The sequence below is a fragment of the Lycorma delicatula genome, chromosome 8 (assembly GCF_047948215.1).
Source record: "Lycorma delicatula isolate Av1 chromosome 8, ASM4794821v1, whole genome shotgun sequence".
Classification (NCBI taxonomy): Eukaryota; Metazoa; Arthropoda; class Insecta; order Hemiptera; family Fulgoridae; genus Lycorma; species Lycorma delicatula.
In genome coordinates this window covers 142,176,028-142,191,027 of record NC_134462.1, presented here as the reverse complement: position 1 = coordinate 142,191,027, position 15,000 = coordinate 142,176,028, and the positions used below count along the sequence as shown (strand labels likewise).

The 15,000-nt window shown below is 33.1% G+C and overlaps 1 protein-coding gene across 3 annotated transcripts in view; it reads right to left on the bottom strand.

Moving 5' to 3' along the window:
* LOC142328582 (uncharacterized) overlaps window positions 1-14,621 on the bottom strand; it is an 84,300-nt gene extending 69,679 nt beyond the window's left edge. For all 3 annotated transcript variants that reach the window (XR_012757310.1, XM_075372353.1, XM_075372352.1), the window contains exons 1-2: window positions 14,460-14,621; window positions 7,496-7,536 (exon numbers count right to left, since the gene is read on the bottom strand). Coding sequence is in view for 2 of the 3 variants with exons in the window: in XM_075372353.1 (XP_075228468.1) it covers window positions 7,496-7,536; window positions 14,460-14,463 (45 nt within the window). In the remaining variant the exon portion in view is untranslated. The remainder of the gene's footprint in view (window positions 1-7,495; window positions 7,537-14,459) is intronic.
* Between the last annotated feature and the right edge of the window lie 379 nt (window positions 14,622-15,000).

Genomic DNA, 15,000 nt, shown 5'->3' with positions numbered 1-15,000 from the left:
TTAATTTGGCCTGGAGGCAAAAACTGTTGACCACGCCTGGACTAAAGTGATCCTATGCGGTCATAAAATATAATAATAATAATAATAATAAAAATTCGACTTCCAAAAAAGAAGCTGTAAACATTAAAATGTGAAGTCAGCACCAAAGTAAGAGTAAATAAGTTGTATACAATAGCTATTAATTTGACTAAAACTTAAAAAAATTTTAATTTATCGTATTATGCAGCGTTTTTCAACCTTTCAGTAATTGCCACCCAATTTTCCTCGCGATCCCCCCCTCTCGTACAACAACAGTGTATATAATAGTAATGTATTTTGACCCTAAAGCTACACTACGACCTTAATTACAAAACTTAAAAACGATCAAGAATAAGTCAATTTATTGATATTTGTCAATACCGATCCGCTGTATTGACAAAACCAGAATCGATGTCTCTCTATTGCTCTCTGGCTTACGTCCACCATATCGAACATTGTGGAACGCCTATTCGATCGTCTGCGCAAACGTGTACAAATGCTGCACCTCGTTCAATTCCAGCCGGTCTCAGACGATCGATCCTTCTACAGTTATCGAATATATCGTAAACGTGTATGTTGTAATTCGCGTGTTAATTGCTGTTCACGGCAGTTCACGGATAAATTTGTAAGCGGACGTAAGCGAGCGTTAGATGATATAGACGAGTGCGGTTCCGAAAATAAAATCGACAAAATATTCTCAAGGATATTTAAATTTTGGGTTTACCAGTACTGAAGTAAATAAAAAAGAAACGCTCCTTGTTGAAAACGTTTGGCAGCAGACAGCGTGAAACCTAATAAACTTAAACGACATTCGGAAACGCGTACGTCAACAAACCCCTAGAATTCTTCGAATTAAAATTAAAATCGTATGAAAAGCAAATATCATTTAAAAAAAAAAAATGCGAATGAAAAAGCTGTACTTGCTTCTTACAAAGTTTCTTATAAATTAGCCAGATGTAAAAACCCACACGCTGTTGGTGAAGAGCTTATTTTGCCTGCGATTTTTAGAATCGCTTTCCTAATATAATTTTTTACACGTTTTAAAGGTAGATAAAAATGATCGTTGCATTCGGTTTACGGTTTTTAAAAAAGTTTATAAGTATAATTTTTTTAAAATTTTAATCAACTTAAGCTTACATGAATACGGTATACAGACGCATGTGTATATTTATGTATATTTGTGTGTGTCGGTGCGAGCATGTGTTTGAGAAACTGTAACAAAATTTTTAAATTACAGTGAACGAAAATAATATCGGCTTACATGTATGAGTATAAAATAAGTATAGAATAATAGTATTATAACCGTGCAAGTCCAGTATAAAAGAATTAAAACCGTTATAAAACGTGAAACGTAGAGGCATGTGAGCAGCCATGCGCGTACGTTTTAATATACTCGTTAAACTAAATGGAATAACCTTGACTTATTTGAATCCACTTTTCCTTCGATTCTTTCTTCTCAAATCGCATCACAGCTTTCACCGTATTCTTTTATACGCCTATGTTAGACTCTTTTATTGCAGAATATTCATTTACAACTTCGTATTCATTTATAACGAAATATTTAAAATATTTTTACTTTATAAATAAACTATCGTTGTCAAATCTGTCCCTTCTACAGTCTCCTTGGCGTTATGGAAGCGTTATACGAAGCTCAAATCGCGGTAAGATTGACATTTTTAGAGCCTACAAAATTAATCTCTCGACAACAAAACAAATTTTAAAAAAATGTATATTTGGTTCCATCCTGTGGTTGTTTAGAACACAAATAAGCGAGAAATAAAAGTTTAAATATAATTTACCAAGCGTTTGGCACCGTCGGTATTAATACAATTGTATAAATTAAATTTCCACTTAATAAAAATTTAAAAAGTGTAAATTCTAATACTTTCGGAGCCGTTACTTCATCTTCAGGGATTTTCTAAAAGATGTTAATTTAAATTCGAATCGATAATCGTTTTTAAATTAAACTGTTAATGTTAATAATAGTCGGTCGTCAAGAATAAAATTTATTCGTACGTCGATAAGACAGAACGTCATGTTTATAAGTAGCAAACATACCGTACACCGTAATAGTTGTAAGTCGCAAACATACGTACAACACACCATAATAATTGCAAACATCTTACCGACATGACGTTACTTTCTTATTGACGTAAGAATTAATTTTATTCTTGACTAAACTATTACGAACATAACAGTTCAATTTTAAAAACGATTATCGATTTGAATTTAAATTAACATCTTTTAGAAACTCCCTGAAGATGAAGTAACAGCTCCGAAAGTACTAGGATTTATACTTTTTAAATCGTCGGTACGGGTAAGTTTAATTTATACGATGAAAGTTTGTTTACTATGCGATGTAAATGCATATCTATATAAATCTGTAAAGGGGGAAAGGGAGGGAGTAAGGGTATCTATATAAATAAAAATGCAAATGTTCGTTTGTTCTTAAATCTCCGAAAGTTCTTCACCGATCGCATTGAAATTTTGACGCAACGTTACGTTCGAATACGCGCGTGTTTTTATATACCTAAGATGTGACACCTGTGACACGTAAAAACAGCGCTATCTGTCGGGCGCAAAAGCAACACACGTTATACTAAATATTTTACGATTCCATGTCAATGTTTCCGATATGCGTGTCCGCTATAGACTAAAAACTACTGGACCGATTTACGCGAAGGGAAAAAGGGAGAAAGGTAAAAATCGGAAAAGGGAAAGACGAAAAATCGGAAAAGGTAAAAGGGGAAAAGGTAAAAAAGGAAGAAGGGGAAAATGGAAAAAAGGGAAGAGGGAAAACGGGAAGATAAAATGGACAGGGGAAAGGATAATAAAGAAAAGGGGAAAATGGGGTAAATTAAGGGGGAAAGAGAAATAAGGGGAAAGGAATGGGGAAGGAAAGAGAAAATGAGAAAGGGGGAAATGTAAAATGGGAATACGGTAAAAAGGAAAACGGGGAAGTGGGGAAATGGAGAAGGGAAAAAGGATAAAAGAAAAAGGGAAAGGTTAAGTTTTGTGACGTTCCGTCTTATCAAACTTTCAATCTTGTTCATTTAAGCTGAAATCTAGCGATAGGAAGCGTTGCCGGATTAATAATGTCTTACTGTATAATAAATTGGAAAACACGATTAAGCTCCAAAAATCGTTCACAAAAAATATAAATCTAGATGGCGATTTCGATCGTTAAACGATCATCAGTAGACGCTATAGATAAAGTCAACGTAAATTAATATGCAAAAAAATAAATGAAAATAAATAAAGAAATAATTGTTATTAATTGACAATTATTCAGTACGTACAGTACGCTACAAATCAGGTGTATTTAGACTGAATTTTTTAAAATAAACAATAAAGAAACAACTGTTGCCGTTCTTACAATCCCGATAAAAAGCGTAAATTTAATTAAAAAGAAAAAAACCATCAAACTTGTTTTAACTTTACATCAGACTGTCCATCTCAACTTAGCACAGCCTTTCATCCGAAGGGCCTGGGTTTGAATCCCGGTCAGGCATGGCATTTTTCGTACTTTACAAATTCTCACAGGGCAAAATGACCAAAGCAGTCGATGCCCGATATCTCAAAAAAAAAACAATTTAGCACTCGCCTTTTATGTACTTAGAAAAGATTTATCACATGAAAGGTAAAGACAGTTTGAACCGTGAAGATAGTCAATTTAAAGTTCAAATCAAAGAGATATGCTACCTAATAACAATATATATTTTTTTTGTATTAAGAATATTCTCGCCCATGAACAAATTAAAAAAAAAATCATGGATCCGGATATGTATATTATTAACGCTGACTTTATCTTTCTTGAGATGAGTTTTATTTACCCACTTATAAAAATTTCTTATATTAATTCACGGTGGGTAATCAAAATTGGAGTTTTAAATGATTTTTTTTTAAACTGATTAATACTTTCTACTGAGATCGTCTAAAACACACCAATTATTTGTACTGTTAATTTTATTTGTATTCTTAAGTTACTTCGGCCGTTGGCAAGGATTGTCCTACGGGTAAGGGTATCGGAACCCTTACTGCTACGTGCGAACCCGGCGGCTGATTGACGGAACCCAGATAGGATCTATAATCCGGGGCACATCCAACCGTCTCTCCGCTCGCACCTTATGACGTATTAACTGAAGAACAATTTTTTATGGAACAATTAACATCCGCTTTATCTGTGGCCAAGGGTTCGCTTAAGAACCTTTGGCTTCAGATCCGAAGCGAAGGAAGAGTTTTGAAGTCAGCGACAAGGAAAAGTCGGATCGAACAAAGTTCTTATCGAAGAGTGAATCGGCAGTACCGAAATATTTGGTTGTAAGAAAAAGCGGTGAAATTTGACAAAAATCAGTCCCTTTGTTATTTCATGTGGAATTACGGAAGCTGCAGGAGATCCGGTTAAAGAAGTTAGGAAAACAAGTATTTGTTTATTTGTTTGCCAAAACCGTAAACGATTTATAGTTTTTGCGGTTACTTAAAGCTAAAAATATTGGCGTTATGAACGTTGACATTTCACCGCACGGTACTTTAAATACTTCCAAAGGAGTAATCGTGAGTAGAGAATTATTAAATTGCACAGACGAGGAAATTGTAGAAGAAATTTTGAACGAGGATTTTTAGCGTGTTGATGATTAAATACACGACGCACCGAAGAAGTAGCACCCTTCGCGTCACACGTCCTCAATATCAATAAACTGAGATTTTCTGATAAGATAAAGGCCGGTTTTCACCGATTAGAAGTTCATCCGTTTATACCGACTCCTTTGCGGTGCTTCGGGTGTCATAGATTTGGCACGAGACAACAAGTCTGCGGTTGTGAACATCCATTACATCCAGGTGAACCGTGCAGAGATCCACCCGTCTACGTAAGTAGTCGTGAGCAACACGACCTCCAGGCAGATGCACATCTCATCACCTGCCAGGCAGAACCGAAATAAATATCGGTTTAAATTTACACAGTTGGAGAGCACTCGGGCTACCGTTGCCCTTAAAAACGAAGGAGAGGCATACCGCCCCCCCAGATCCTGTATAAATCTATTCAAGGAACTTCCCTTAGTCGAGGCGTCCCGTTCTTGCTGCCGTGCTTCCATCGCGAGGCTGTAAAGCCTCCTCCATAGGCGGGAAGTGGGCAACTGTTCTAAATTTAGAACCGGTGCGTTGAGATCACCGTTCCGCTACAGTACAGGCTCAACTCGAAACCGCATCCCAAATACCTCGGCCTTCCTACCTCTTCGCAATTTCCACATGGCCGCCCGAACTTTCACCAGTAAATCGACTGGGAGAGCCTTTCCCAATACAGCGGTAGTGTCGTAGGAGGTAGTTTTAAAAACACCTGTGCGTACAATTAAGGCTCTGCGCTGGGCACTCCTTAAATTTTGAATAAATGCTCGATTTCTTACCGGCCTATGCGTCAAACGGATGCCGCGTAAGAGGTCATACTTTCGAAGACATCTCGGTACATTACGTACAAATGACGACCCTCTTCCTTTCGAGCAATCCTGCTAAGCTTGTGCATCACAGAGACAGCGTCCGCCGCTACTTGCCTAACGGGGTTGCTACCGCGTTAGGTAGCTGTTAGGCGGTTGCCTAACAGCTACTTCTCATCGAACAAAACACCTAGGTACTTATGAACTAGAACTCGGCTGATTACACAGCCTTTATACTTAATACTGGGGATACGACTGTACGATAATTTGTCTGCACCCTTGAGAAGCATAAACCGTCTTGGGAACAGAAAGTTTTAAATTTTGAATGTCCATCCAGCCCTCTGCGGTCGACAAAGCCGCCTGCACTGAGTCTTCTAGCTGCGGTCGTGAGTTACCACGAACTAATAGGAGATAGTCATCGGCGAAAGCACGGGCCGTGACCCCTTCTGGGAATGTCAATCGCAGAAGTCTGTTGAATACCAGGTTCCACAGCAAGGGACCGAGAACGGAGCCCTGCGGGCTTCCCCTGGTAACGGATTTTTCGGCAACTAGGTGCGTATCCTTAAACAGAGCCGTACGGTTAGACAAATAGTCACGTACCACCCCTATAATAAAATTCTTTGGCCTCAAACCTATGAAACCGAACACGATGCGACAAAGGAAACGTCCTTACATAGCCGACAGTGACACTACTGCAACACACTACGCGGCTGTGTAGCCCAAACTCCACAGCGGCGCAGTTTGACTGACAGCCACTGATTGCAATCAGCCCCGACGACAAGAACGTAGGCACGCTGTACTTGTTGAAGCAAATCGCTACCGGTAGCAGTATATACAAGTTATACGGGACGGGGCTAGAGGTCGAGAAGCGATATGTAAATGAACTTCATCCGACGCGGTTGTCATTATTCTTTTCGATAATTTTATCACAGAATTGTTGTCGCACCACGTAGTCTGACGGTTTCAGTTCCTGTACAGCTTGAATTTTGTAAGGTGAAAATTCATTTCACCGTGGAGTATTCGGCGGACGGTAATTCGGTTTAAGTTCAATGCTGCTGCGGCTTCCTAGCCGATCATCGATGCCTCCTTCCGATCGAGGCCCGAACCGCTTCAATATTTTCTGGGGTTCGTTGACCTCCTGGCGGTTTCTTTTTTAAAGCCGAACCCGTCTTCTCAAAATTCTCAACCCGTGTCTTGGTGGCGTAGAAGAATGGAACGCGACCGTGACGTCGGAATTCCCGTTGAGCAGCAGTTTCACTGTCACAGTTCTTGTAAAATGCCTTCACAACCGATGCGAGTCGTGTAAAAATATAATATTCGAGATAGAGTGTTCAAGCTTACGCTCTATGTAAAATAGATCGGTAAGACTTCGTAATAAAATTACTGTATAATCGATTTTTTGATAAACGGAAATTTCGCATTACATAACCTCTATATTACTGCGTTTACATTATGTATCGTCGATAGTAATAATTTAAATAACCTTTTTACGTTTTATACTATTTCTTTAATTTTTAAATTAAAGGGACTGGTATCTCTATGTAAATAATTTACGATTAATAATATATAATAAATAAATTGTCCTCTATTTTCTTACGACTTGGTTTTGTTTAGCGAAGGAAAAGATGAGCTTCAATTATTACCGTAAAACATTTTTTTAAGATTTCTTAACAATGTAACAGCAGAATTACCTCAAAAAAGCATCCGCCGGTTAAACCTTATTAGGTCAAATAAAAGTATCGTGCTCTTGATTACATGTTTATAAGATGTAACCTTTCGTGGATATTAATTATATAATTAATTTGTTAGTCTTTATTATGAATTTTGTATATTTTAGTAAATTTGTTTTGTTTATTCGTTTAAAAAATGTTCGGTTATTTTATAGCAAAAAGAAATAAAACAAAACGTCGCGATCCGGTGAAAACCGCATATGCCCAAATCGGACCGAATATAATACTTACCTTGTATAGATTGGAAGGTAAAAATTATAAAAAGCAAGTATTAAAAAAAAAAATTAAAGAAAATAAGTTTAAAAATTATTTACTCACCATCATCAGTAGAATAAAACTAATACGCTGTGTCCAAGGACCTAAAAATATAAAAATATACGTTTTATTAACAAAAACGAAGATAATTTAATAAATTACATAACGTTAAAATTATTTTAAACTAAAAATGATTTCTTTTGCGTCGAAAAATTCATTGAATAATATAAACACGAATTTTTAAAATGTAAATCTTGAATATTAGGACGGTTACTTGTTGCAGGATGTCATTTTGAAAATAAATTAAATCGCGTGACAAATATACACGCTTATAATATTTTTACGCTTATTCACCGCGTGAAAGAACAATGTACGTTTTTTTATTTTTAAATTATTACTCATCGATGTCAGTTAATTTCATAAATATAAAGTTGTTTGTTTTAATTAAGATTGAAACTTAATAAAGGGCGCTCTTAATTAGTTTTCTATTAATATTTCCGATCTCATTTCGTTACTGAATATTTTCTTCAAAATATGAACAAACACTTTAAAAGTAAAATAGTTTATTTACCGATTTTAAATCAAACTCGATTTTAAACCGTGGAACCCGATAAAAAACGTCCTATCAAATACTTAATAACTAAACAACTTTTTCTCATCGTTCTCGCCCCGCTTGGAAGTTTTTAGACCGGTTTTCCAAGAAGTTGTTATTTTATTTTTTATGTAAAAATTAGGACCGGCATTGTTTGTTTTGGTAAGCCGAATAAAAAAATCAGTGTAGAAATTAAAAATAATATTACGTGACGAAATATTATTTTAAAAACAAAGTTTTAAAACGACCGTTAAATAAATTGTTTCAAGGAGAAAAATTCTGTAAAAAATACTTTGTAACGTATAACTATAACAAACAGGATAGCGATCGACTAAAATTTTAGTATCGATAATTTTGAAAACGACGTTTCAAAATCCTACACTAAAAAATACAGTAAAAGACTTATAGAAGTTTCCGGAGATGTACGTATGCAGTTATGTACGTGTGTTGCAGGTTACAAGGCAAAGGTTGTATTTTGATAAATATTTCCGGACTTAATCGCGTAAATTCTTCAGAAAGTTTCATTATGTGAGGTGTTGGTGGTAAATTTTGGACAAAATTAACAAAGGCGGAGGTAGTTTTAATTTTTTGACTTTGTACGGGAGAAGTAGAAAATTGACCTTTAAGACGATGAAAGTTCTTATTAAGTTATTTAAAATTCTTAAATTTTAAATCGATACGGTTTTAGAGGTGGGAGATGTCGAACGTTATTTCAACACAGTGTTTTGCTCGTATTTCGAAAATCCTTTTTATCGAACAAATAGATATAAATGCAAACATTTTACTGCATCTGTACACTTTTTTACCGGGTTTGTATTTTGGAATTATTGATCGTTTTTACTACCGCATCTATTTTCCATATATATAAGTTAAGTATAAAACGAGTTCTGTTTTTAAAAATAAGAACTTTATTTATACGATTAAAAATCGTTACGATTTTTATACGTGTAATTGTTTAGAATTAACCGTTAATGTCATTACGCGTACGTGCAAATGACTTTTATTTAATAGGACGATGTATATCGAACGAGTCTATTAATACTAATCGTACCAGGCAGAGGCTTAAGTATACATTTTAACTAGACGAGTTCCTGATTGAGACTAAATAATTAAAGCAGGCCAAACCTGGTATATATATGCTTTATGCGTGATCGCGAAAAATTTCGGTTTTCAGATTTTAACGGAAATTTATGTATGAACGTATGCTTCTTGCATAACTCAAAAAGGATGTTAATACTTTGGATTTAGGGTTGTTGTAACATCTAGTTGTGCTCCACCCCTTTTGATTGCGATCCACTGAATAATGTTAATTAATGAAATATTTTGATCTTATAAGGGGAAGGCACATCGGTTCGAATCAAACTTCATCTCCTTTTTTTAACTTTTTTTTAAATTTAAATATATTGATTTATTAATAATAATTAACCTCTCGTTGTAAAAAAAAATTACAATAAATAACAATTCAATAATAACAATTAAAAAAAATATCAGAAGTTGTTAATGAAATAAAAGTTTATGTACTTTGCATTTTAATTCAACAATTTTTACAGAGGTTAATAATTATAATATATAATTTACAAATTGTATAAATCAATATATTTAAATAAAAAAAAGTTAAAGTAAAAATACGTATACGAATCAATTCGGATTCGAATCGATGTGTCTACAGTTACGGATCCGACACGTTCTCACTTACACCGCATAATTACTTGAGCGACGTGAAACAAAATTAATATAAAATGCTGATACGTACATCACAAAAAAAATTTGATGCGATGTGATCTACACCACGATGCAATCGTATAACTGTTCACTTTATTAAAGAACTGGAGGATCACATCTCGCTTTCAAATAAAATAAGTTTAAATGAAGCGCGGAAAAAAATGTGTATACTGTATGTAATTTAATAGACGTACAAGAAGTCATGTAGTGTCTACATCGGATTTTTTCTTTTGTAAATAACATCTAATGCGAAATTTATTAAAGAATCAGCAGAGTAATAGCTTAATTAACTTCAAAAACCAAATGTCGTTGCAAAGTTCTCTTTAGTCTTCTGTCGTTAACATTTTTTTGCAATAAGAAAATTTAACGGCGTATTGCACTAAACACCATCTGCTATTTAATAAAAAAAGATAAAATTAAATTTAAAAAAAATTTATCAGTAAACGTAGTAAGAGTACAAGGCGCATAAAGTTTATAATATTGTACACGCTTCCTTACATTACAGTTTGTGTATTCCTTGTTTCATTCGTAGCACGACTTAAATTTATTGAAAAAGTTACGAATAAATCAGGGTTTAATATCACGGGCGGATCCAAAAATTTCGCTTTAGTTTACCGTAGAGACAATCGTACTTTATAGTTTTATATTAAATTCGTTACTGCAAATAACGAATTTAATATATTACAAAGTTAAAAATCTCTCCTGGAAGTTTAACTTTATTAGATAATCAGAAAAGTAAAAATTTCGATTAATCTAAAACATTTATTAACAGGCTAATGCATTTAAAATCATTAGGCGGTTGAAGAGGGCATAAGTTCTTCCTATACGTGGATTCATTTACCTAGGATAAAACTGAAAATATAAACGTACGATTTATTAACAAAAAACTCCTTCTTGTATTCTTTTGCATCGACTATAGCTTAAGAATCACGGAACTGATTTTGTGCTGTAAGACTTTAATAAGGAACAAATTAAGCGTTAATAGAAGAACAAATAAAATAAATAAATGTGGTCAGTCTTGGACGAGAACAGAATATACATTAAAAAATACGAAAAAATATAACATATTTCTCGCTAATATTTGGAACCACGTAAACAAATTGCTCCAACGGAAGGCCGGACTAATGATGTCATTTCTACCGTAACTGACATCAGACTTACATAGGTCTCATCTGTTTCTCGATACAACCAGGCGTAAGCAGCGATATGAAAAAATAAATGCGACCGACTCGTAAACAAACAATCTAGCGTTATATACAAACATTAATTAATTATGTCGAGTAGTAAGAATTTTTTTACCGAGTTGAAAATGAAAGTTGAATATTTGTTTACTTAAGTTTCAAGCGTAATAAGAATAGCGTTTAGTTCTGGACGCAAATTTCACGGTTAGTTTTTTCAAATAAATATAAAGTTTGCAAGAAAAATAGTCGCAAATAGATTACTACTAGTCGTGGAAGTTAAATTCAAAGCCGGATAATAATAGTAATTTTAATTAGAAATATTAGATTTATCAATTTTTTCATTCGTTTTTTGAGATTTAATCTATCGATATTTTGTTTAATAGTTTTTCGTTTATTTATAAAATACTTTTTAGTTTCATTTAAAACTTTCTTCTTGTAATAAATATTGCACGTTACTGCCGATATAAAAATATTTAAAATCGATCGATCCGGTTAATAATTTTAATAAAATAAATATTTTTAATTCAAAAATCATAAAAATCCTTTCAAAAGACATTATCATACAAAAATCGAACAAAGGAATACGAAAAAATAGCTTCGTGTAACAATTATTACATATTAACCGTTTTAAATGGTGATTTCTACCTTCATTCTGTTTGTTTTTTTTAAGGACACTAGTATCACAATATTTCTATTTTCTTAAGAATATAAAAAATATATCAAAAAATAAATGCTTTTTGAAAATATTTATTTGTGTAGACCAAGAAAATAATAAATTATACGAAATCTAATGGAAAATACTATAATTATTTTTTTCATTTTCTGTTTTTTTTTTTTTTTTTTTTTGTTTTTTTTTGGAAATCATGGCATCGACTGATTTAGGGGTCATTTTGCCCTGCGAGACTGGAAATTTGTAGCTCAATTTTTAGCTTCTGAATTAAATCACGAGTTAAATTGTTTCATACTAATTTATAATAATAAATTAGTATAAAAAACTTCTGAATATATCCTTCATCAAGTAAAGATCAACAATATTTTTAAGTGTAATTTCAAAACTATATTTACAATAATTTAAATACAAGATCTATACTATATGTTTTTTTAAGTCTTACTAGATTATGTACAGTAGTAATTCATACTACTGAGATAAAGTTAAATAAACATTCCTCGTCCTAAACAATTAACGATCCCATATTTCTGATATCCTTTAAAAGATTCACCAAAATTAAAGTTTAGTAAAAACATAAGTACATAGAAAACGTATAAAATATAAAAGTAGAAAATTAAAAAAAAAATACAGTTTTTGTAAAACCAGGAAGTGTCTTGCCAGTTTTCTAGGGTGTTCGCTGTTACGCCCTTGTTCTAAGAAAAATTTCGGGTTTTCAAAGATAAAGGAACCAAATTTGAGCTTTCCAGCTCCGCTGAAGTATTGAAGATTTAATTTCTTAACGAATCGGTTTTTAAAATATATTTTTATCCCGTATTAGTGCTATATGTAGTACACCTAAATTATTTTTAGATACATAAATTTTTCTAATTTCAGAAGGTCTTATCTTTAACGTAATTTTTTTTCTATAATAGATTCCATAAAAGGACAATTTTCGACCTGGGTTGGAATTCTTTTCTTATTTAAACTTTACTCTTCGCCCAAGGGATCGAATCCGATAATTACTTTTGTTTTTAGTTCCTCTGATCGTCTTTAAATTTCTTTCAAAAAATATCGACTTTAGATTTTTAAAACTAAAAATTACACGATTACGTACAATATTTTTAATTTATTTTTCGATTGTTTTTGTAACTTAGAATTTTACTGTTTTGATGTAACTATAGCGTAGTCTAATTCGTTCGAATATTCAAAGTATTTTCTTCCGAAACTTAAAGAAAATACTCAGAAAATTACACACGCACCCGCATGCACACAAACATATTAAATGCAATAAGTTTCTTTTTAAAAAGATGGCCTCAGTTTGCTTTAGGTATTGTATCTCCACATATTTTTCTCTACGATCTATATTTTTTTGTCTTCAGTCATTTGACCGGTTTGATACAGCTCTCCAAGATTCCATATGTAGGGTTAATCGTTTCATTTTGGTATATCTCCTACATCCTACATCCCTAACGATTTGTTTTACATATTTCAAACGTCGCCTGCCTGCACAATTTTTCCCATCTACTTTCCCCTCCAGTATTGAAGCGACTATTCCAGCACGAATTATGTGGCCTATAAATCTATCTTTTCTTTTAATTATATTTTTCCAAATGCTTCTTTCTTCATCGATTTGCCGCATACTTTCTGAAATGTTTTCCTGACGTTTAAATTAATTTTTGATGTAAACAAATTATATTTCTTATTGAAGGCTCGTTTCGCCCGTGCTATTTGGTATTTTATATCGCTCCTGCTTCGTCCATCTTCAGTAATTCTACCGTCCAAATAAGAGAATTCTTCTACCTCCATAATCGTTTTTCTTCCTTCATTTATATTCAGCGGTCCATTACTTAGTTTTTCTTGTTTATTTTAACGCGGTAGTTATCGCGTAGGACTTCATCCACGTCGTTCGTTGTTTCTTCTAAATCTACTTTACTCTCGACTAGAATTACTCTATGATCAGCAAATCGTAGCGTCTTTATCTTTTCACCTTGCACTGTTACTCCGGATCTAAATTGTTCTTTAACAACATTAACTGCTAGTTCTGCGTAAAGATTAAAATGTAACTGCGGTAGAGAACATCCTTGTAGAACTCCCTTTTTTATTACGGCATCTTTATTATGTTCTTCGATTATTACTGTTTCAGTTTGGTTCCTGTAAATGCTTCAGTTTGGTTCCTGTGTAAATGTGTTTTGTTCCTACATTCTACGTATTATATTTATGAGAATGTAAATGTTTTTTTTTTTTAAATAAATGGTTATTTTTACTGAGGGAGCGGTTTTTGTACGCCCAATCATGAACTTAAAAATTAATAATAAATCCTATTTCAAAAAAGTATTAATAAATAAAAATAGTACTATTTAAATCTTTCAATTTCGATTTTTTAAAAATAGATATCAAATTAGCAATTATAAGTTATCGATTTTAAACGTATTACACTTCAAAAAAATGACATTTTACAAGTGAAAATTTAAAGAACTAAAACGGTAGATCGTTATTATTTTTTAAATACGATTTGTAATTTTTTAATTTATTTTTAAGTTTATTTAGATTTTGAGGATTATATTTTTCGGATGGAAAACGAATAATAGAAATTAATTATTTTGTACCTCGCGTAAAATATACATGAAGTCGTCGTAACATGATCTGTATAAAGAAATGTTTTCAGAGGTTTTTTTCAAGATTTTAATGGGAGCGAAGGTTAAGAGTTCACGTAAGTACATTTTTCATTATATCCGTATATAGAGTGCGTGTGCGTTAACAAGGTGATTTTATGTATAAATCTATCGATAATAATAAGCTAAAACTATTATAAAATCGACAAGTTAAAAATTTTATTTAATGAAAATAAGTATTGAATTTTATTAATTTTGAATTTAAACTTACCCATTTTGTTGGCCGTACGAAATCGTGAAGTAATAACCTTTATAACACGTAAACTCGACTACAGTTATTTTACTTCACCGTCCAAGGCAGTCTTCTACCCACTCCCGACTGGCCTATACTGAGATCGGCAACAGGTATAAAAGTCGCTGTTAGAATGTAACAATGGAGGGCCCAAGAAATCTTTGCGACGGAATTTCAGCTTACCTTGTACTCTGCTGCCATCTATTGACATCTTGTTAAACATTTTCTCTCGGAGATTGACCCCGCATCAATCCAATAAAAAAAATGTTACACACTGTATATAGCGTAATTTCCGTACCGCATTGAATAGTTAAAATCGCGTGGTACCGGATATGTTCCTACTAAAGGCTATTGCTTATCGTGTACGTATATATTTATATAAAACGTAGAACACGATAAAGAATTAACATAATACGATCGCACTTCCCACAACCGATTTATTTTAACATACAGAAGACTATTTTTTCTTTGTCCCCTTATTGATTTCACTGTAAATCTTATTTCGTCAAGTCAGTTTTTT